General features: G+C 43.4%; 1 protein-coding gene across 1 annotated transcript in view; it reads left to right on the top strand.

Annotated features, from left to right (window-relative positions):
- Nucleotides 1–3,923: 3,923 nt before the first annotated feature.
- Nucleotides 3,924–24,946, top strand: part of arid2 (AT-rich interactive domain 2) — a 79,847-nt gene continuing 58,824 nt past the window's right edge. The window contains exons 1-4 of the mRNA XM_083655746.1: nt 3,924–4,227; nt 4,351–4,444; nt 5,342–5,439; nt 24,410–24,543. Coding sequence (XP_083511872.1) covers nt 4,136–4,227; nt 4,351–4,444; nt 5,342–5,439; nt 24,410–24,543 — 418 coding nt within the window. The 5' untranslated portion in view covers nt 3,924–4,135. The remainder of the gene's footprint in view (nt 4,228–4,350; nt 4,445–5,341; nt 5,440–24,409; nt 24,544–24,946) is intronic.

Below are 24,946 nucleotides of genomic sequence, written 5' to 3'. Positions count from 1 at the left end.
CTAGCTGTCCAACCAGATCATCCTGACAATCTGTACAATTTTAAAATAATCTCTAGACAACAAATATGCAAATTGAGATATCAGCCAATATCAATGTAATGCGAGTTCAACATTTTGCATTAAAGAGTATAAACTCACTAGCCTACTATGGAATACTTTATATCAACCCATAATTTCAACATTTGTACAACAGTAAACTACTCCAAATCTACAAAAATTTATACATTATTTGATTTCGAAACAATTCAATTCAACATCCAAGAATGCAGTGCATTAAAATGTGTTCATAGTGGATATATGTAGGCTTATATACAGTACATTCAGTGACGTGTACTGGGACAAAGTGTTTTCATATGCTGATCAGTTCCACTAATCCTCAACATGAATTCATTCAATGCACTGCATGCAGTTTAACACCCAATTAAGTCTTAGACTTAGCCTACTTCTTACTGTCATTTACAGCAGCCGAGCTCAATGGATGGTGAAATGATGCAAGTGGTCAATTAGCTACAATGGTAGGCTACATAAAAATGTATGCATGACATCCATGAACAGAACAGTTTAGCCCACACACACTGATATACATGACTTGAATTCACAGCATATACTTCAGAGTGAACATTATACTGGTGTAAGATCCAAGGATAAATACATTAACTCATGGATGTCAAGATAATTAACAAATTGACTTTTCTATGTACGATTATGATTGTTGATAGGGGTGGAACTCCGTACAAGCCCTGTGGGCTTCATTCCCTCCTTGCACTGTTTTATTGTGTGCTAAATAAATAAACTAAACTATGTAGATTGCTTCCCTTATGATGGATCATGCCATCGACTGGAGGTCAAAGTTCAACCACCTTTTCATTTAGCACAATTCACAAGCCAATTCATTTATTTATGTCTGAAGGGGGTAAAATTGTACTTCAATAGCAAATACAAATGTGGGTGAATTTAATTGAGGTGGGTTTTATCTTCTCATCCCGTGTAATAGTGGATGAAAATAGCGTTACCCTCAAAGGCTTCTAACAGATTGTGTAAAAGACAACAGACCAAACTCCTTCATTCATTTTATGGAGCACATTTCGCAATTCAGTGTGGAGCTAACAAAACTATTTCGGTCATGATTAGCTATTAATAAGCGACCAAGTGTATAGTTAAAATCCCCGGCCTGTAGCTACTATGCAAAACCAAGCGCGCGCTGCTAGCTAGCCCGCTCTTGCTCTACGATTTTCCACACAACGACGTTACGTCAGCTATCTGATAACAGTTAAACTTTCTTTTGCATATAAATAAGGTCTATGTTGATCAGTAACAGCTAATTCTCGGTCATATCGTGTTTAAAGGAGGTCAACAATAGTTTAGCTTTGTGAGCTTTTATGCGAGTTGCTAGCTAGCCTAGCACCCAGAGCTTAGTTAGCATAAGCTAATATTGACCGTTTTAAATATAGGCTAATGTTAGCCGCCGAACGGGTAGCGTGAAAACGACTCGAGCTGGAAGCCTGGAACAAGGACTACGTTAGCAACCAGTTCCAATATTGACCGGTAACGGCATACAACAATACGCCAACTATCTATTAACGCAAAGTTTGAGCATTTAGCCGAAATAAATGGAGCTGCATGTCACTGGGCCGTGGTAATTGTTGCTGTCTAACTAGCATCAGCAGCTGCTAGCTACTAGCTAGGCTGACGAGCTAGCGTGGCAGCGGCTCGTTAGCCCAGCCAGCCAGAATTGGGTTCACGGGTGGGGAGTCCAGACGGGCGTGAGGTGAACCCGAGTGTGTCGCGGCTTGTTTACAAAAGAAGGCACTATTCTCAAAATAACTTGCAAAGACGCGCAGTTTTCCGCTATCTAGTGTCAATTCCTCAAAATGGGGTCTGCTAACGTACGTCTCCGCCATTTTGTGACAGGTTTTTCATTGAGCAAAGGGGTACGTGTAATGGTTGAATGTAACCCCATCAAGAAGATATCCGCTTGGCAGTTACAGGAAAAAGGGATCAGGAGTAATTTCCAACCGTCCCAAGAGATAGAAATCATTTGAAGTGGTCAGCAAGGGGCAGGGGCAGCGTACCGGGCGGTTAACCAAATGACCAATAGGTTAACATTTTCAATTCATTCATTTAAGATTAAAATAGCACATTTGAACCATCTAGCTCACGCTTTAGCCTACATGAGATTTCCAAATGTGAGATGATGCATGGAAACGTGACAGTGACAGTAAATGGACATGATTGCAACAGGAAGTGGTGTTGAATTGGGAAACATACGTCCCGCGGTTTGAATAACATAATGAATTCAATTCATTAGTTCCAGTCAAGTTACAGATCACAACCATGGAGCAGTGTGGGGAGCAAAAGCATGTGTTTTCTCCATAAAACCCAAAATACAATTGCTCTGCAATATGAGACACGTTAATTATTTATGTATTTCAGTGCTGTAGTGCTAAATTAAAATGTGGGTACGGTATATTATGACCTCATATTATAAACAAAAATCATTAATATTTTCACCAAATTTAAGATTTATGTCTGTCTATTTTAGAGGCATGAAGTGAGTCTGGAGCAGCATACTCAATAGTGACCTTACAGTGACCTGACAGTAGTTAATTGTGTTTTGTTTAAATCTCCTATGGATATTGCTGTGTGGTATATATATTTTTTTAACTTAAAGCAGCAGCATGGTATTTCAAAAAAGTAAATAAAATGATGTGACATTTCCATTATATACTTTGCATAGTATAAAATGTATGACAAGATTACTACAGTTAATATGTTGCATTTATTATGTGATTATTACAGTGCTAGGCATCTCGTGTGCTACGCGCGCTCGATTCCTAGGCTCGCCCGTACCCTGCAGCTAGCCGAGCTGGCCCTGCAGCTTGGATACGCAGTTTGGCCGCTGCGCTCGACCGCTGTGCGGGCTTACTTGCTCCCTCACCCACCCTGCAGCTCACCTGTTGTGCGGACGGACTCACTTGCTCTTATGACATCACTGATGATGACCACTGCGCGTCGCGCCCTCGCCTGCTCTATGACATCACTGATGACAATTAGGGCAATCACCTAATTAAAAAATCCGGCTCCATCAGGTCACTGATGACATCATCACTGAACTATAGCCTCAGCCTTAGGGCAATCAGCCTTAGGGCAATTAATCTGCCATAATTTAAAAATCTGGCTCCGTCAGCTCTTTACACTTCCTGAAAGTTTCAGCCCGATCGCACGTAAAACGGCATAGCTGTCGCCGGCCAAAATTCTTGAAACAAACAGACTGCACACCTTTTCATTCTGACATACATCATTAGGATGTGAAATCATCATATGAAGCATATTACCTCTATCTATCTATCTATCTATCTATCTATCTATCTATCTATCTATATATCTATCTATCTATCTATCTATCTATCTATCTATCTATCTATCTATCTATCTATCTATCTATCTATCTAAATTTGGCAAACACTCTTCCACAAATAAAATGCTGGTCTACCATGCATGACAGGCCTGATTGGGATAAGTGGTCTATATTAATTAGAATGGTCCCCTCCCCCCACGGGACAATCTGACAAACCGCCCTGCCGGCCGGTCGTTTTCCAGCAGACAGGTTAGTTGTCAGATGGTCCCTAAAAAAGAAAACAGTCTATTGTTCCAACAGACTGCTATGGCCCCTGGCCGCAGTGCCGCCTGTGGCCGCAGATGGCGCTGCAGTGCGCATGGCAGGTCGGGCTCACTGCGCGGCCTTCACATCTTTTTGTCTGAGAACTGGATCCCTCTGCCGCTCTACAGTGTGTGCGATAGCGTCCGTAACACACTGTCAAACCACTCCAAACGATACAACCGCGACCAAAACCATTAATTCAACACCTTCTGCCATGGCGTGGCTAATCTACCGGTAAAATCGGTCGTATTTGTGACTGTTGGCTGGAACTTAGTCCAGGCTGAATCGGGTTGCTTGCTTTCTGTGTGCATCAGTCTTTATTAGCGAGCTGGCGCTCTTCTTGCTATCAGCTATTTCTTTAACTTTTTTAAACACTCAGCTTCGCGAATGACTGAGCGCCGGCGGAGTATGGGATCCTTGGTGTCTTAGGAAGCGACTGAAGTGGGCTTTTAACCGTTTTTGCATGCAAAAACAATGGCAAATTCGACGGGGAAAAATCTACCAGATCAGCGAAGGAAAGGACAGGCTTTCCTGGACGAGCTGCGGCAATTTCACCAAAGCAGAGGGTGAGAATGGGGCGTCTTTATCCATAAGAAATATAACTTTAAATCTTCTTTGCACATGCCTGCGAATGACATTAAACTGTTATTTAAACCCATCTGCCGTTATTTCATGTGCTATCTCACCAGATCACCGTTTAAGAAGATTCCTATCGTGGGTGGGAAAGAGCTGGATCTGAATGCTCTCTATATCAGAGTCGTCTCTTTAGGTGGATTTGCTAAGGTGAGTACTGGGAACTAAAAGTGGATTTTCTCCACACTCAGCTGTCTGTGTGGACTCCTCGGCGGGTGGACCACTCTGCAACTCTGTTTTGGTACCCAATGACAAGTGTACCCATCCCCAAATGTTTGTATGGGAAGATTAGGGTCGGTTTTGGCCTTGTGCTAGTTTGCCGTCTATCTATGCAATGTGCTGGCTTGTGTTGTTGTGCTGGGGCTTTGAATTGAAAGTCCGACCGCTCCGGAGTCAGAGTGCAGTTGGAGCGACTCAAAATTAGCGGGCACGTTTAACATCGATTATCGGCCTGGGGAAACACAGCTGAGGACATGGCCTTTTGTCACCGACAGTTTTCACGCTTTTCTTTTCGCCATAGCCATCTTTCTCTGGCTTCATGGCTGATCACGAAATGTAGGCCTCACAGCCACAGGCCCATGTAGTGAACACAGTAAACGGTACCAAAACCGACTCCCATATCGAGACGGGTCGCTGCCAGCTAAAGCGTGTGGTTGATGGAGGCAATTAGTTGTCTGGAGTTGGGCCCGATAGGGTTTTCACGTCCAAGACAGAAAAGTCAAGTTAGCTTGTTAGCTAGACTGCTAACTAGCCACAACAGTAATGGTAGTAGCCTAAGGAAAGCCAGGCAGTGCTACTAACTGATGTGTCAAATGTAAATATGCATGGATGGCCAACGTTATTATGCAAATACCATTTATATACTATTTAACATTTTTCAAAAATGTTAAGAAATTTTCAGCAGTTATCAAAGTTATTGATTAGGGATTGTGATACTGCCTTATTGAGGGACCCTGAAGCAGAACAGATGGTTGAATTTTAACGACCTTTTTTTGCTGTGGCCGATATTTTATCTCCCCAACCAACTGATTTCATTTGACATTGCAGGTCTCTGACAGAAACCAATGGTCTGAACTTGGAGAAGACTTTCACTTCCCAAGGAGTTGTGGCAACGCTGCATTTGCTTTAAAACAGTACTACCTTAGGTAAGTAGCAGGGCCATGCAGCTCTCCTCCTCTCGGGCAGCATGTGGGAAGTGTTTACAAATGTGAAGATGCAGCCAGCAGGATCCAGCCTCTCAGCTTCCTTCTACCAGGAAGCAGCACAAGTACAATATTTTGACAGGCAAAGCAATGTCGATTTTGTACATTTGTTAATGACATGGAGGGGCTATTTACTCACTTGCCTTTTTTTTTTTTTTACCCAGCCAGAAAATAATAGTCTGGTCTGTCTTTGACGAAAAAGAAATCTCTGGCCAAATGCATCCTCTGTCTCGTGTTAAAGGCTGGAACATAGTTTTGGAGAACGCACTCCAGACGCATTTTCTCTGTAACAACCTTAAACCGTGGACTAATGGCGGTTATTCCTTTTTGAAAATGGTATAGCCTGAAGGCTCCTGGGTTCAATATCGCAATCCTGATTGAGCAGATCTGGGTGCTGTAACGTGTCTAGCATGCAACCTCAGTCTCTCCACACACTTTGGCTGCCGTTGATGTAAATGCCGCTCTCTCTCCCCAACAGCTGGCATTTGTGGTTTTGTCTGTGCGTTGCATGCTGCCTTCTCTGCTCTCCTTCCCCCCCGCCATGAAACCATATTTCTCTCACTTGTCACCTGCCTGCAGGGATTACATCTCTGTAGTGGCAGGAAAAACGCTTGCAGCCTTAACCTACACTAACGGAGCAACAGTAGGACATTGGTTCATATCCTGTTCCTACGGCAGAGGCGACTCATCTGTGTGCGTGTGTGTGTAAGAGGCTTCCAGTTCAAGAGGTCAATGTTGTGACTGAGTGTAGCGGCTCATTTAAATGCTGGACTGTTCACAGATGATGACATGCAGCCAGTTAACAGTTGATTTCACAAATAATAATCATCCAAGTTTCCATTTGCCGCAGAGGAGAAAAGGCTCAGGGATGGCTGAACTTACTGAGGTCTTCCTTGACACTACTGACCGTCATGATATGAAGGTGTAAAGCCACTGTAAACCTTCCCGTGGGATATATGAGGAAATAGCTCATGAATTAGGGTTGTTTTGTTTGTTTGTTTTTCGTCTGAGAAATGTGTAATTTGGTTTAATGGCTTACTAGGAAGCCCAGAAGACAATGGTTTAGCTCTGTTCGTCTGTTGGAAGTAGTTATGGAGCTTTGGTGTCTGGTTTCTCTGATCTGATTTATGTGGGAACCTATCCTCCCAGGTTCTGTAACACTACTCATATTTTGAAATCGCTATTGCGTTTGTCTTAACGGCTTCGTTTCTTTGAGCGCACCTGAAGTGCTTGTCACTGAAAGCCCACCGATGATCTGATTTGTTGAGCTTCTAACAAATACAACTAGGCCAACTAACTATCCCCATGTCAGGAAGCGCTTTATAAATAGCTTGTTTATTTATTTAACTGACATCTTTTAGGGCCCAACAGCACAAGATGAGAAGTAGAACTTGGTGGTGACTGAGCCTGTTGTAACATCACAGTTGCGTAAAACAACAAAAAAATCTCTCTGCGTTTCTTCCCGAGTTTTTCCACCTGTGTCGCTTGGCAGCCAAGACAAGCAAAGGGACTGGTGGCTTGTTGGAGTCTGAAGTTGCTGTAATTACCTGTAAAAATGTTTTGGCGAGGCAGGAGAGAGAAGCGGAGACCTGACAGCCGAGTCCACCGACAACGCTGAGTATTACACTGGTGTCAGGACGCCAGTTGCAGCTGCTTTGTGAAGTTTCTGTGAAGAAAAGTCGGCGTAGGATGTCAGAGGCAGGCAGCTAGACGTTCTCTCCCCCTCCAACTAAGGCTGATAGTAGAGACGATCCGCGCCTCCCTCATGCCTTTTTGCTGACCGAGTATGATTACTAACACAATGCATCGTTTATACAGAAGAGTGGTTTTCTCCTCGCTGACCAGTGGCTGCTCGTGCACTTTTTCTTCTTCTTCTTTTGATAACGACGCGTCTTTTGATCTTGGAAATGTGACGCTGTCTCTCTGCTTCCCTGTTGGGAGATTGTCTCTTCTCTTGCCTCCGCCTGCCTGCCTGCCTGCCTCCCCCTCTCCCTGCACAGGGGTGCCTCAGAGGTCAGGGTCAGGTACAGAGCAGCAGCCTGGAGCTCCTAGGGCCAGGGATACTCCACTTACTTTGCCCGGGGGCCACTTTTGCAAAATGACAGGAGGCCATGGGGCCAGTTAATAAACAAATGATAATCTATTTGTTTCTGTAGTGGATTGTAGGTTTTGGCGATGCCAGCTGGAGTTTAGTCTTGACAATTTTGTGCACACAGAATACTGTAGATGGGTTAAGTTAGTTAAGTACCTACTGCCTATTGTATTGCTCCTATGGTATTGGCAAGGATCTCACGATACGATACGTATCACGATACTTGGGTCACGATACGATTGTATCACGATATATTGCGATGCCATACATATTGCGATATTCTACAGAATTGACTCAAAATTAAATAATAGAGGTAAAGATACAACACACTGTGTACCACCCAGGTAGTGTAATAATATGTACATCACTTTATACTGATCAGTTAGTGAACAAATTTCTGAGTGTTGAGTGTTACTGAACACATCGATATTGGGAATATCGATACAGTATCGATTAGGGGTGGGAATCACCAGATGCAGAGGCCTGGCCTGGCATGGCATGGCCTGCATTTTTTTTTATTTATTTTTTATATCGCGATACTTGGCGTCCAAGTATCGATACAGTATCGGGAAATAAAATATCGCGATATATTGCCGTATCGATTATATTGCCCAGCCCTACTATCGCGGGCCAGGGCCACATCTGGCCCCCGGGTTGCAAGTTGAGTATCACTGTGCTAAAGGGATTCAGTGTCTTGCTCAAGGACACTTCAGCAGGGCGGACGCTCGGCCTTGTGGTCTCGTTAACTGAATATTATCCGTCTTTTACAGATTATGATTATTATTATTTTTAATCTGAAGGCTGTCTGTCATTTTAACACTAATAATATGATGACAGAATTTTTAGAACCCCGTCTGTCAAAAATGACAGGCGACGAGAAAGTCTTAATGCAACCTCGCTTGAAGCTTGTCTTCTTCATCCATTTGATGAACAGTCTCTGTAACCACTGGCCACTCTGCTGTGTCTGTGTGTTGTTGAATTTGAAAGACTTTTTTGTTAATCTAACAACTGGAAGTCATTCTCCAGCGTGTTTCTTTTTTAAAGCACGAGCAAATAACCTTGTAATCATACTCTTGATTTTGTTCCATTTTTGGTATTCGGAGCGTTCAGCAAATCCCCAGACGGCTCTAGCGCTGATCCCGCCTGATAGCGCGCTCAGTATTGGTTCAACATTGCTCCTCAGGAAAAAGTCAAATATGGGGAAACAATCCCTGATTTGCCAAGCGTTAATGTGGGATCAGTTCCCTTCATCATGATTTCATTACATTTCTGGCATTTAGCTGATGCTCATATCCAGAGTGACTTCAAATTGAGCAAGCAGGTGTAACGGTCAAGGACACGCAGCTGCTGCAGGGATCGAACTCGTGGCGTTTCCGTTACGGGTCGGTCAAACCGCGGAGCCGACCCGTTTCCCCCCCGTCTTGAGTGAATATGATGCATCTGGATGAGGCCCGGCTCAGCGTCTCCGCTCAAGTTCACTGAAATCTCCTCATTCTCCTGCTGTTGTCTGTCTGATATTTGAATGCCACTCTCTAATGATAAGTGACTGATGGTTGCCAAAAAGCATCCTTCAACACAAATGGTCTTGTTAAAGTGCTGCTTTGACATCAGTCCTACCAACCATGTTGTTTTTTTAATCAAGTTTTTTCAGATTATTTTCCTATTTTCTCCCCAATTGTACTTGGCCAATTCCCCCTGCTGTCCCGGTCCTTGCTCTACCCCCCTCTGCCGATTTGGGGAGAGTTGTAGACTAGCACCATGCTTCCTCCGATGCATATGCAGTTGCCAGACGCGAACAGGCCGCCCCCGACTGACCAGTGGACGCACTAGAGCAGTGACCAGGACACATAACCTTCATCCGGCTTTCCCACCCGCACGGTACCTGCAGGTAACATGGGGGCTTGAACCTGCGACCCTCATGTTGGTAGGCAGGGAATCTACCGCTGCACTACCCGGGCGCTCCTCCTACCAACCTTGTAGGTTTAATTTGGGCGGGAGATCAAACCCCGTGCAGCAAAGCACACTGTTTACTACAGGGCATAGCTGTAGACAAAATAGTCTCAAGATATAAATGTACACTGTTTACTACAGGGCATAGCTGTAGACAAAATAGTCTCAAGATTAGGGCTGGCTTCAAAAAATCGATTCTCCGATTTTTTATCGATTTTATTTTAATCCTTTATCGATTCATATGTCCAGAGATCGATTTTTCTTTTATTATTATTATTATTATTTTTAATAAACAGGCTAAAATATTATGCTGTGTGTGGTAGTTGAAACATAGTTTCGAGTTGACGTTTATTTATGTTTGTAGTTTAAACAAAAACATAAATACTGTAGGCTACATGAATGGAAATGTTTGATCATTAATATCTACTTTTAGAAATTATATAGGCTGAAATCAAATCACTGTGCATAAGTGTCTTTATTGACAGATGAAAAGGCTGTTATTTACCCTTTGTCACCACCTGGTGAGTAAATATATGTGTAACTAAAACCGTTAAAATTGACAACAGGTCTGCAACTTTTTTCCCCCATGTATCTACTTGGCGCAAAAAAGGTTGGGAACCCCTGTGTTACATAACTGGACAGTCATGTAATTCAGGTTACAGCTCAAAAAACGTTTTGGTATCACTAACCAAATCGATATTGAAATTAATCGAATCGGAATCGATCGAATCGAATCGGGATTAATCGATTCCCACCCTTGTGAATCGGAATCGAATCGATTCTTGAAATTTGAACCAATACCCAGCTCTACTCAAGATATAAATGTGCATGAGAAAAGTATGCAGGTATGAGAGGCTGAGGAGAAGTATTGATCGGTGTGACATTTCTATACTGAAGGCAAACTTGAAGCCAAATATCAAAGATGGCAGTCGGTCACATTTGGTGCCAAAATGCATTTGACAGGAATCCCACGGGCCTTGAAAATCCTTTTGAAAGTTTGGGGATTTGAGAGAAATAAAACAAGGCTTTGAACAAAGTTTTGGAAAATGAATGGATGTCACAGACAGGACTTGATTTTAAAAAATGAGTATTATATAGCACTCAATTCCTCACTATGCCTCACCTCTGTAACATCTCAGCGTCAACACTTCCCGAGGAAAACCCAGGCCAGTGAAGGAGATTTGTATACAGCAGTAGGTTGAAAATGAGGGATTTCACCAGGATTTATTGACTTGATAAGATCAGGAGTAAAAACTGGTGCGTGTGTAGATTTCTGTTTGACCAATGTCACGTCTTGTGCCAAAGCATGCCAATTTTGAGTCTTTGAATTTCACTAAACCAGACCGTGAAGTCTTTCATTTTGAAGTTCAATTGAGTGTGGGAACCCCACTTTAAAAGTCCTGCATTAAAACGTGCCTCAGAGCCGTTTGCTGTTGTAACCAAAGTCAACCAACAAATATTCCTTAGTAAACTGTTTCTAAAATACAGAATGAGTAAAAGCAGATGTTTGAGGCAGAAACAGCTGGGGAGACAATTAATAATTGTCCTAATACTGAGGAGGTCAACCAGTGATATGGATGATGTTTCACTCCACAGTGTCTCCGCTGCTTGGTTTTCTCTCCCACTAGTGCACACATGGGCAAAATACGGCCCGCGGGCCGCCCGCGATGGAATTGCAAAAAAAAAGAAAGATTATAATTATTTTTTACAGTGCACCTGAACGCAACATGCAAGATACCCGCTGAATAAGTGTCCAAATGCTCATGTCATTCTGGCCAATACTCCACTTCTGTTATAACATTTCAGTCTGGATTATGGAATAGGCTATCTTTCAATAATCTTTATGACTAAAAGGCTAAAAGTAATGTGGCCGCTTTTGCCCCAGGGCCGGACAAAAAAAAAACCACTCCCAAAAACTCAATAAAAGGCAGAATTATGTCAATAAATCTCATTTGCTACAGCCATTGGATTTGTATCACTATTATATCAGGAGATTAACAAGAAATTACCAATCACAAGAAGAGAGGTTTACAAAATAGGGAGACTCCTGCGAAAATCAGGAGTGTTGGCACTGCAGGTATAATCTCCAATGTGTGGCCCTTCGCTCACTTGATGTAAGTCAGTATGGCCCTCAGGGAAAAAATGTTGCCCACCCCTGCTCTAGTGCCTTCTTGTGTGATATGGAAGTGGTTTTGCATTGGGACTGAAAAAAAATAAAAATAATATATATATATATATATATATATATATATATATATATATATATATATAATACTATTTGACAAAATATTTCAATAGCGATTTAAACTGATTCATATCAAGATTTTCTTGTCGTACATTTTTCAGAACTTTGAAATTGGTCACAGAAAACTGATTTTATATACGGTATATAAAAAACGTGTCTGTGAGCAGAATTTATGATGAAATATTTTTCCATTGTACTTGATTCTGTGTCCAAAGCAGCTCTAGAACACCTTGTTCAGAAATCCATTTTGGATGCCCCTCCCTTTCTTAAGCAATTAATTGCAGCCTCTACAATTTGTAAATTACAGAAGTTAATTTATTTTAACGGGACTAATTGTTCAGCTGTACTGAACACAGCTTGCACTGCGCTCTTTCTTCTTATGGGGGTAAAAATGTTCCTGAGGTTCAGTAAAAGGGCAGCCGGGCGCACAGCGTCATTCATGAGTGAATGATAGTTCTCTGCTATTTGAAATAAGGCCTCTGGCGTTCTTGCAAATCTTTGATGAAAGGTTCCTGAAACGCGGCGTGTTGAAGACCAAGAGGCCAAACCAGGTGACAGACAGACGCTGTGCTTCAACCTTCCTTTACCCTCCACTGCTTCCCCATCGGGAGGAAACCGGGCCCAGGAGGCGCCGACCTCGAGGAACCGCTCACTTAAAACAGTCTTCTTGTTCTCTCACACGTGTTGCGTTATCCCCCAATGGGTCCTACACCGGTCTGGAAGAAGAACTCTGTTATTTCTAGCCGAGGCATTGAAAAAGTTTGGAAATGGCACAAAATGGTTTGGAAAAGTGTTGTGTGCATCTCTCTCATATTATGACATAATCATCATCCAGACATCAGGACATTGTGACTCATCAGTGTGACAACAAATGCTGCTGCAAAGTGCAGAATCAATCACATTTTCCCCGTTGACCTCATGAGCTGTGTGAAAGTTGTCTGAAATGTAGAGCTGGCCAAATACCATGCTTTAAATACCATGCTTTAAATACCATGCTTTAGGCTGCGGATATTCAGTGGTAATAAACAGGGAATATTGGGATATTGGTTGAGCGGTTGGGGGGCTGATATGGAATGCTGTGAGCATGACTCTGGAAGGACTTGCTGCAGCCACACTCATCCATCCATCACAAAGGATATATTTCTGTCTGTTGGTGGGTTGTTTTGGATTTGCAGTGACAAATCCATCTGCCCAGAACAAGTTAGTGTGGCCTGTGTGTTTTTCAGCAGGCTACTGTCTCTGCAGTGCGCCCCCCTCTGGCCTGTGTGTTTCAGCAGGCTCTGCAGTGCACACTAGGGATGGGAATTTTGCACCCCCCCCCCCTACAAAACAAAGCAAAAAAACAACAAAAGTAACAACGCTGCCTTGGTTCAAGGCAAGCCTTAAAACTCGTTATATTTGGATTTATCGGAATTTATCACGAAAAGTCACGTGCCTGTTGAGCTCTATTGTGCACATTGAATCAGGTGCTCTGTGTTAGTGACACTTGCTCACTCATTTATACAATGGATCACGATTGCAATTCATAATGAGTGCAGCAGAAACCAAACGATCAGAGCGCACGTTGGATTTTTTGGGGACTTACAACACACTTTTGAAGTTTGAACCTTTCCCATTTTTGTCCCCCACCAAAGGGGGGGGGACTATGGATAGATCTCCGTCCGTCCGTTAGTCAGTCACACTGTAAAGTTGACTTTGTGCCTCTAGGGGGCGACATTGACAATGAAGGAGAGGAGACTGACCCATGTTTATTAAAGTGACTTGAGAACAGGCAAAAACCTATACAACTAAGTTCAATTCAGAAGTTAGCGGGCAGTGTGTCGGACGACCCTTATTTTTGATTTATCCTCCAAAGAGCAGTTTTACCGAGGTTTGTTTGACGCATGCTGGTTGTTAATTTGTGGGCTTTTCATGGTCCTTTCCTTTCCTGATCACCAGCATGCTGTCATGCATAAACACATCACATGCTGCTGCTGCAGCAGCTTGCAAGTCGCTGTGCAGGGTGACATGCTGTCCATCTCTCTCTCTCTCATCCATCCATCAGTAAGTTGTATTCACATCTCGCCCGTTCATCTGAAACATCTTAGCTCAAGTGGCCTTGGATTTGCATCAGTCGTGTTTTATATGAAATACCCGCCTGATCTGAGCTGCTTCTTCTCTGAGAGGCTCTGATCGGCTCTGGGTAAAGACCAGGAGGTTGTGGAGTAGCGTGTGTGTGTGTGTGTGTGTGTGTGTGTGTGTGTGTGTGCGCGCCCTTGTGTTGGGCTTTTCTCATGCAGCTTAATAAGATTAGCACAATGTGAGCGAGGGAGAGGAAAACTAGCAGCGATAACATCTGAAGGCTCTTGAAGACTTTGTGTCTAATGTGACTTGCCCTGCAGCGCCGGCGGCCACCACTGATAGCCTAATCTCCCTCTCTCAGTCAGTCTGCTTTCTAACCAGGAGACTCTCAGATCAGCCTCAAACGCCACACACAGCAACCACTCTCTGCTAGCTACAGTACCGCTCGGCTGTTTGTTGTGGATTAGCCATTATCACTTCAACCACTTTTTTCTTCTCCCACTTTTTTTTTTAAAGGAAATTGGTGGAAGGTTAAGAAGACGTATAGAGAGGCAAAGTGAACGTCACTTCCTGCTTCAGCACTGTACCAGAGATTTTCTTCCGCAACGTATTTTCCCATAGACATTTCTTAAAATGCTTATAAAAAGAGTTTTACTTCGTCAAACCAAACGGTTCAGCTATATTTAGAATCGGGAGAGACCATAGAACATTTCACTTTTTCACTCGGACCAAAACGTAAAAAAAACAACATTGAATTATTATTTTTTTAACCCCGCATTTTTTTTAACGTTTTGGTCCGAGTGAAATGTTATGTGATCTCTCCTGTTTCTAAATATATCTGTACCGTTTGGTTTGAACAAGTAAAACACTTTTTCTCTTTTTCTAAGCATTTTATGAAATTTCTATGGGAAAATAAATGGCGGATGAAAATATCTGGTACAGTGCTGCTGAAGCAGGAAGTGACGTTCCACTTTGGCTCTCTCTCTATTCTCTGTGCCGGGAAAGTTGTAAAATCATTCAGGTTTGGAGTTGTATGCTTAATTTTCCATGCCAGCCTTTTCATATGCATACAGATTGAGAGGACTGGTGAAAAAGTCCTTCCTCCCTCTCTTTGGTTTGGCACTTATTGTATGATCCTACATGATCAATATATGGTCCAGTCTTTCTTGCCCTTGTTAATTCTGGTTTCCAATATTGCTAATCAAGCAATTGAAGTGTATTCTCCTGTTAGTTATTGTAAGTCACTTTGGCTCAGAGCATCAGCCAAATGTCTCATGTGACGTTTTAACTGTTGTTTTATAAGTTGGTAATTGCAGTCTGTGATGTGCATAGTTGTTTCCTTAGCTCACTTCAATTTGCTTCAGGAGGACAATCAACGTGTTGTTTTACCTTCCTTTATCTAGTCGCTCTGCTATTGATCAACGGCCCGGTGCTTATTGACAAAGCAAACTACCTTCACCTTCGTGTCGCACAGCCGGCTCTCATAAATCTCTGCAAACATTTGTCTCGAAAATTGGCAGTCAAGTTGTTTGTGTTTGTATGTCTGTCTGTTTGTCCACACCCCCGTCCAGCAGGGGGCAGCCCATTCACACACAACCGAGGGCATTTGGGCGGCCAGACGGTGGAGAGCGATCGAAGTATCTGCAACTGGTTTGATCCAGGGTGACCTGAAATAACACGGGTTCACTGAGATCAGCTTTGCTCTTGATCGTTCCTCCTGGCTTGGCAGCCCCCCTCCATGCACTTTGCACTGAGAAACAACAGAGAGAGAGAGAGAGAGAGATGTAGGCTAAATGGCCTCAGCGTTGCCACTGATCTTACATACATTTCCTGGAGTGGGCGGAGCAAATAAAGGCAAAGGCTGGAACAAGGAACAAGCTCTCTCGTTAGCTTGATTGTCGCATGATGCTAGATGAACAGGGAGGACTGTGCTGATCAGTCTGTCTTCCCATCATGCACGTAGAAAAAAGGAAGTGCAGACACGAGCAGCTGCAGTCCACAGCCCCCCTCCCTCCCAGCCCCCCCTCCCCTCCCCTCCCCCCCTCCCCTCCCCTGCTTTACCCACAGCCCCTTCTGCTCGTGCCCACACAGCGTTTGATGACACTGCGTTGTGCAGAGTAAGTTAGTAGTGCAGTCAGTCAGGGCTGGGGCCTCTCTCCCTCCCTCCCTCCCTCGCTCGCTCTACAAATGAAGTCTGAGTGTATTTATAGTGCAGTGTGTCACCCGGCAGCCCGTGGACGGGGGATTACCTTGGCCACGGTGAACAAGCAGGGCCTCATTGAGGAGCAGCCGGCTCGCTCACTGGCTCGGTGACTCACAGCTGCACACGGGCAGCAGCAGCAGCAGCAGCAGCAGCAGCAGCAGGGCTTCACCACACTGTCACCGCCGAGGTATTTCTCTGTGAGTGTGTGGAGCGCGTGTGCGTGTTGCTGTGTTTGTTTGGCACATTATTATGAGGTGGTGGTGGTGAAATGTGAGAAAGTGGAAGCTCGCGTGCTGCTTGTTTTTGCCCAAGTTGTCTGTCTCAGAGAGAAAGAACTTGTGCAGAAGGTGAGAGCAGAGACGCTTCTTTACCGTCGGTGTTGGTGGTGATGGACTGTGTGTGCGTACTGGTGTTGCATGATCAAGGAAGCCAGCAGTTTATTTTCACAGCTGGTTCATTTGTCTCTCTGTACTATCATGTTTGGATGCGGTGCAGCATTTTTTGCAATGAATCTGTCTCATGCATCTTCGGTTGGCATTTAGCAACTTCTGGATTTTGTTGTGTCCTCCCACTTCTGGCTGTTGGTTTATTCTACTGTTGCGAAATTTTGTAAGCCAAAAATGTGCCTGGCTGGCATGGGTCCATTCTGTGCATGTTAAATTTCCCTGCATCCTATATAATGCATGGAAAAACAATGAGGGAAAATCCATGTATTGGTGAGTTTGGAAATTGCACAAAAAAGTTTTGTCAAGTGTGGAAAAAATGTGATGTTTTAAACAGTCATCATTTTTACGCATTTTCATATTTGGTGCTGTGACGAACAATCTCTCGATAAAGCTCTATGGTTTAGTTAATTGGGGAAAGACGACTATCTGTGTGCCTTGTTTTCAACATCGAAATCTAATCAGCAAATGAAGGTCTGGGAAAATCATTTTTCAAGTGAAGCTCTAGAAACCGTGAACAGGGCTTTCATTTCATTTCACAGCAGATAAAAAAGCAGATCATTTTTCTCACTTTCACTGCTCACACAGTTTCACTGCTCACACAGTTTCACTGCTCACACAGTTTCACTGCTCACACAGTGAACTGCTCACACAGTGAACTGCTCACACAGTGAACTGCTCACACAGTGAACTGCTCACACAGTTTCACTGCTCACACAGTGAACTGCTCACACAGTTTCACTGCTCACACAGTGAACTTGCTCACACAGTGAACTGCTCACACAGTTTCACTGCTCACACAGTGAACTTGCTCACACAGTGAACTGCTCACACAGTGAACTGCTCACACAGTGAACTTGCTCACACAGTTTCACTGCTCACACAGTGAACTGCTCACACAGTGAACTTGCTCACACAGTGAACTGCTCACACAGTGAACTGCTCACACAGTGAACTGCTCACACAGTGAACTGCTCACAGTTTCACTGCTCACACAGTTTCACTGCTCACACAGTGAACTTGCTCACACAGTGAACTGCTCACACAGTGAAATTGCTCACACAGTGAACTGCTCACACAGTTTCACTGCTCAGTGCTCACACAGTGAACTTGCTCACACAGTGAACTGCTCACACAGTTTCACTGCTCACACAGTGAACTTGCTCACACAGTGAACTTGCTCACACAGTGAACTGCTCACACAGTGAACTTGCTCACACAGTTAAACTGCCATTTGGCTTCTGTGAAACAATCCGTCCGTTGATTCACTGAGTAATGCTGATCTACGCTGCTGTGCCATTCAGCTCTCTGTCAGAAGAAGACCTGCTTATCTCGCATTGAGCAGTGTTAGTTTTTTAAACACACTTCTGTCAACAGTTTAGCCTTTTTTTGTCGTCTTAAAAGCACCACTGGGTGTCTCTGTCGAGCCCAAAACTCCTGAACTATTAGAAACAGGTGATGTGATGGGGATACATTCAAAATCTAGGCACAAATGAAGACCAACCAGCTCGAGCTCACTATTGGTTTGCATTGTGGAATGAAACTCAGTTTATGCTAGAAAATTGACACTTGACTGTTGTAGAAAATGAGGGGGAACAGTCAGTCAGTCAGTCAGTCAGTCAGTCGCACCCTATTGTGCATTTTAAACTACTAGCGGAATACCCTGCAGTGTATTGAGTGTAAATGTTGCGTTCTCTACACGCCCAAGCCGTGTGGACAGACATTTCCGCACCATAAATGTTGTAGAATTCGTCAAATAGCTCCCCAGCAGATACAAAACACGAGCATATAATGTGTTGATGTACATACAAAGAACTGCCGTGAAACACTCCCTCTCCCTGGAGCTGCAGGTATTCTCCTCTCTGACAGCTCCTCAACTCCCCTCTACAGGCAGCCAACCTGCGAACGCTAGACACACACTTTGCAATCTCACTATGGGATGTTCAGCTACATCTCCTCTCAGGATTAACATTGATTTGAAGTGGTAATCTCTTGTTGTTTTGTATTTGGTCTCCATCTTTGTTGTCCGGCTTCATTGTTGTGATGTTTCTGCACTGCACTTCCCAGAGATCACCTGTCAATCAAACAGTGTGGGCGGAGCTTGTAGCTTCTGCTGATGTAATTCTGAGTGTCTGTCTGTAGGTGGCGCTCTGTCTTTCATTTGTCTGTTCAGCTCATGCTAGCTGGCTGCACAGTTGTGTCTATTTCTGGTTCCTCCAGCTCCTCTAATCTTTCATGAACTGGATCTAGGTCAAATCTATCCTGTTCCATCAATCAGAGATGGAGAAGCAACATGGATGTTACGCTCAGCGAGTGTACACACTCACCACAGGAACACCTGTACACCTGCTGACTCATGCAATTATCCAGTCAGCCAATCATGTGGCAGCAGTGCAATAGACCTTTTTCACAGGGGCAGGGTAAACACAGGTGCAAGCAAAACACCAATGAGGGGTTCCAACTTCCACAATTGGAAGTTGGAACCCCTCATTAGTGTTTTGCTTGCAGATACAGGTCAACAGCTTCAGGTAACGTTCACATCAGACATCAGAATGGGGGAAAATGTGATCTGTGACTTTGATGACTGTGGCATGGCTGCTGCCTGGTTTCACACGATGGGGCTGTTTTGAGTATTTCTGAAACTGCTGATCTCCTGGGATTTTCACACACGACAACAACAACAACAACAACAGTCTCTAGAGTTCATACAGAACGGTGTGAAAAACTACAAACACCCCCAGTGAGGGAGGGTTGTGTGGACAGAAAGGCCTTGTTGATGAGAGAGGTCAGAGGAGAATGGCCAGACTGGTTGGACTACAGCAGGGGTGCCCAACCAGTTGATCGCAGTCTACTGGTTGACCCCGGACTGACCCCAGGTCGATCGCGTCAAAAATCGATTATTATTATTATTATTATTATTACCGTAAATTCCGGACTATAAGCCGCACCTTTTTTCCCGTTTTTTGGGCTTTTTTGGCCCCTGCGGCTTATATAACGGTGCGGCTTATCTATGGATTTTTTCAAAAAAAAAAAAAAAAAAAATCTCTCTTTTTTAGCACTCTTTCTAACTATAAAGCCACTTCTGTTTTAATTTCCTCTCTTGCCCTCTTTTCACCACACTGTATGACACTGTATGACACTGTGTGCACTGTAAATAACAACACAGGTGGTGTTGTGTTATGTTGTTTTGTTGAAATGTTAATAAATGGGAGCATTACATATGGTAATTAAACATTAAAACACAATAAAAAAAAATACCATTAAAACACCCGCGGCTTATAGTCCGGTGTGGCTTATATAAGAAAAAAATAGTCAACTTTGAAGGTGCGGCTTATACACCGGTGCGCCTTATAGTCCGGAATTTACGGTATTATTATTATTATTATTATTATTATTATTATTATTATTTTTAAATAATCAAATAAAAATATAATGGAAGTACATGCAGTTGTTTATTTTAATTATGGATCATAATACAATGCAATTCCAAATGCACTTTTATTTTAAAAGTAGCCACACAGTGACAAAAAAGAAAGTGAGAAAAAATAAATCATGTATTGGGGAAAAAAAGTGATGCATCGATTTAAGATGCATCGATAGTCGTAATCAAATCGTAGCCCTTTGAATCGTAATCGGATCGTGAGGCCAGTGAAGATTCACAGCCCTAATGTCAAGTGGTTGTGGGACAACGAGAAAGTGTTGTGAGGTTAGTTACTGCAGGCTGGAAACGATGTGTGTGCGTTTGCAATGTTGAAACTGGACTGGTAGATCTCGGAAGGCTGGCTACTTGAAAAGTAGATCTTGGGTCAAAAAAGGTTGGGCACTCCTGGACTACAGTAACTCAGATAGCCGGCGACGCACCTTGGGGTCGAGGCAGCTGACGCGAACATACAAGTATACTATAATGTAGAAGAGGAGATAACAGACGAGAGTGAAAGCTATTGCCAAGTATATGCCCAGCACTACATTCTCTCCTTGGGCTAACTTCTAGTCATTGGACTCATAGTGATTCGCACAATGACTCATTTTACTGGGGACTCCCATGGGACCCCCTCTTCAAGCTGACGTTGGATTATGTATGTCTAGCTGCCGCCAGCAACGCTCTAAACTCCAGGCTATGTTGAAGCATGTTTCTCGCTTTAGTATTGAGCACCTTAATAGGAACTCCGAGTTCCTTTATTTATTTATTTATTTATTTATTTATTTATGAAAATGTCATGAGTTATTACTGTTGAATCTGTAGGGAATTGTAGCTCGGCTGGTCAGTCTGTCTCACAGAAAGTAAAAGAGGTCTGTTAGATTTCCCACTAACGAATACTTTTTGGGATTGTTGACTCTTGAGTTTTATTGGTGGTGTTTGGAGTTTTCTGTTGTATTATTCACATTCACAGCGGTGCAACTTGTTCTTCAGTCTTGGTCCAGCAGAGCAACAGTCTGTCTGTGAAACATTCTCAGTCAGGTTAGCTGTGAAATCCTGATGCTGATGAGGCAAGGCTCATCCAAGATGTATTTCTTCTAAAGGCGATCATTTTTCCACCGTTATCGACCGTTTGTGCCCACAGAGGTTCTTCTCAGACCCATCATGCCAAAGATCTATAAGTTGGAGCTTGTTTGGCGAGGGGCCACCTATCTAAAATTAGGGCTGCACCATTATTGTCTCAAGGAGAATATTTTTGCTAGATGTAGTGCTCATTTGAGAAACATAATTTTACCGCAACTGGCATTTTATTTCAACATTGACGAGCAGCAACGGACATTGTAAATGAAATGTAATATTGCTGATGCCAGTATTCAGAGATTGTATTAATTGACTGTACAGTGATTGATTGGGCAGACATATCTAACATTTCTGTGGTTTTATACAAACCTTTATTTAAATCTCAGAGCATGGTTGAGGGTAGTGGCCGCCGGGCTCATTTAGAGCGGTGCTGGGTTACAGAAGCAAAACAAAAGCAGAATGGAAAAACGTCAATCAAAGCCACTGCAGTAAATAACACCAAAATCACTGCCAACCCCGTTGAAACGTTCCAAATGTTACAGGCCATCAAGCTTCAGTGTCATCTCTTGTCCAGTTGTGAGCGGCGATGCATTTTTTAAAGTGCAGCCAATCCGAGGAGAGGAACCTGCGGCTCCAACCTACAATACCTGACAACCATTTCTATTTCAGGTTGTCTACTGAACCAGAGAGTAGGGATGGGACAAGTAAGGGATAATCAACTCCTAGATGTGCGTTAAGTAAGGGATAATGTATATTGAGGCGGTGATTACGGGGGAAATAATGACCGACAGGTGATGATTGAGCCCGACGCGCAGCGGAGGGCTTAATCATCACATTGCACACTGATTAATCCAGGTGTGGCAGAGCAGCGGTCGGTTGTCGAGAAATAATGACCGGTGAATCTTGTTGATTGACCAATCAGAATCGAGTATTCAAGAGAGCCGTGTTCTAAACTATTTTAACGCACGACGTGGAGGCGAACGCCTCAGCTACGCCTCGATTGGTTGCCTCCGCGAAGTGCATTCAAATCTTTGCGCACCAGAGCTGCGCACTGGAGCAGAACAGCTCTGACAGCAGCAGCACCCAGTAGCTCTAGTAGAAACGCTAGAAATGTAGTCGAAATGGTCTTAAACTGTCTATATTACAGCAACACCCAGCCACAGGAAAAGGTTTCAAGGCCTGTTACTGCATGAAGAAAAGCTGATGTTCTGTCTACCGTTCCCTCAGCCATCTCGGCGCTACACGAATGCTAACGTTGCTAACGGCTAGCGCAGGTCTGGCTGACTAATGACAATACGAGTGCCAAAGTCACCCCCTCTCCCTGTCCATGGGATTTCATCCGCCATTCATTTTTCCATAGACCTTGCATAAAATGCGTAATTTTCGACAAAAAGTCGACTTTGGCCCAGCGAATTTCGACTAGTGTTTTTGCTAAAAATGCCCATGCCATGTGACGTCACACTGATTCGTCCTATAAGATAAACCAGCATTTTATAATTTTGGTTTTTAAGAAGTCAAATCTCTTGTAATTGATATGATAAATTCATTTTTACATAATTGAAGCATATTGCAGTAGTGTTTTTAAAGTTTTCATCTGAATAGAGATGGAACGATATGAAAATTTCATATCACGATTATAATGACCAAAATTATTACGTTATTAGTATTATCATGGTTTATTAAAATGCGCTGAAAATGTTCAAAAAGCAGAGCACTAACACACTCACAGAAATCATTTCACCAAGTTTTATATTGAAAACTCAGACCCAAAAAGAATTGATACACTCACTGAAATAATTTCTCCAAGGCTGCGCGTCTGCATCTGGGAGATGGTTGCCAACTTTGGTTGATGATGGACAGTATTCACCATGTTTTTCAAAGCACTATAATGAGTATAATCATGGTAACACGGTAATCACGGTACCACGGTTTTAATGATAATGAAAATTTGAAACGGTACGTTATCGTAAGGAATTTTATCATGGTTATCATTAAAACCGGTTATCGTTACATCCCTACATCTGAATATAGATAATATTGTGTTCCGAGATCATTTTGGTCAAGATAGTGTCGCGCACTGCCATCTTCATGTCAGCACAGGAGGACTGCCAGAGAGTAATGAGTCTGTCCTGATAGTGGGGAGAAGGGCTCATTAAATTCTCTTCGTGTGTGTGTGTGTGTGTGTGTGTGTGTGTGTGTGTGTGTGGTGCCGATTGTTGGTGTTTAGAAGCTGCTCCCTCTCAAATGTCACACTATGCTTAGATTTTCTTATTAACCAAACATCCAAACGAATCAGTCAGCTGACTCAGAGTCAGCACCAATTAACTCAAAGGCTCGCAGGTAAAATATTAATAATAATATATTAAAATTAAAATATGCCCCCAGTGCAGAAATATGGAGAAAAAAGGTGGCATTATAATGCACATGCTAAAAAAAGACATCTGTGCAGATAACACCTGTGACGTCACTCAGGCTACTATACTTACTGTAATAATACAGTCTATGTGTAGGCTACAGCATGCCAAAAACACCCAGAATCAGCGTTGGCAGACGTATGATAATTATTGTATTTGTACGATAATTTACCACCAAAAACGATCATTTTGACCCTACGATAATTCGACACTGCCCAGAATGTATTTTGGCGTTGACTGGAGAAGGGAAAAATGGCGGAGCAGAGTTTCCCCCTCTAGGCAACTGTTTACTTGCTGTTTAGTTTGGGCTCTATCTATGGTTAATATGGCACTTTATGAAGTTTTTAATAGTTTCAGTAATCAAACGTAAGTACCGTAGTTGATTTTTCAAAATAACGCTTATTTGGAAATATAATTTTGGAGAACCATGAAGACAGCACGGCCATCTCAGCTGATGTAATCCGGCTCCAGAATGGTCTGAGGCGGATAAGTATATCGTTGGAGACGGACGCAAGTGGCGCTCGCTGGAGCTCCAGAGGGGAGGAGTTTTAGCTCCAGAGGGGAGGAGTTTTAGCTCCAGAGGGGGGAGGAGTTTTAGCTCCAGAGGGGAGGAGATGTACTGCAGCGAGCGGGCTCATGACAGACGGACAGATGCTCGGCGTACGGAGGTAATGATCCGAGGGAACATTTATTGTTTATAGTTGATGAAAAACGTCACAGGTGTTATTGCTCGATTTGCGGGTTTTTATGTGCGCGTGCCAGATGCTTCACAAAAACCAGTCTAGATGCAGCTATGTGTGGAGGAAAAAAACAAAAGAGAAGCCTAAATGCCACATAAAGGTCCCACATATTAATGCAAAGTGCAAAGTGCACCATGGTCTTTAACTCTTGACAAAAAATGTATAAAATGGTTTGAATTTTTTTGGCTAATTGGTCGTGAAAGTCTACTCCACTCCGGTGAGTTTTGGCACACTGGGTCTTGACTGTGTGTTGCTGTCTCTCCACAGATACTTGGAGAAGTATGAGAAAGTTCACCACTTCGGCGAGGATGATGAGGAACCGCCGCCGGGGAATCCCAAAGCCGCTCTTCCAATCGGTGCAATTCCCTGCTCTTATAACTACCAGCAACACACTGTATCAGGTAGGCAGAGACTCACCCATTCACAACCTCTCTCTCTCTCTCTCTCTCTCTCTCTCTCTCTCTGTCTCTGACTCATAAGCTCACTCTCTCACTTCATATGTCACTGTCTCACAAATTATTTCCTCTCCCGGTCATTTCTGTATCAGGTAGACAGACTCGGGTTTCTCAATCTTATCTCTCTGATTCTCCCCGTCTCTGCCCCCCTCTCTCTCTCTTTCTCTGCCCCCCTCTCTCTCTCTTTCTCTGCCCCCCTCTCTCTCTCTTTCTCTGCCCCCCTCTCTCTCTCTGTCCCCCCTCTCTCTTGCTCTGTCCCCCTCCTCTCTCTCTCACACACTATGTCCCCCCTCTCTCTCTCCGCCCCCCCCCTTCACTCTCTTTCCCCCGGCCCGCTCCAACACTTCAT

This window comes from Poromitra crassiceps (genome assembly GCF_964638095.1).
Source record: "Poromitra crassiceps genome assembly, chromosome: 2".
Lineage (NCBI taxonomy): Eukaryota > Metazoa > Chordata > Actinopteri > Beryciformes > Melamphaidae > Poromitra > Poromitra crassiceps.
The sequence above is the reverse complement of the archived record's forward strand: the minus strand, read 5'-3'. Positions and strand labels throughout refer to the sequence as shown.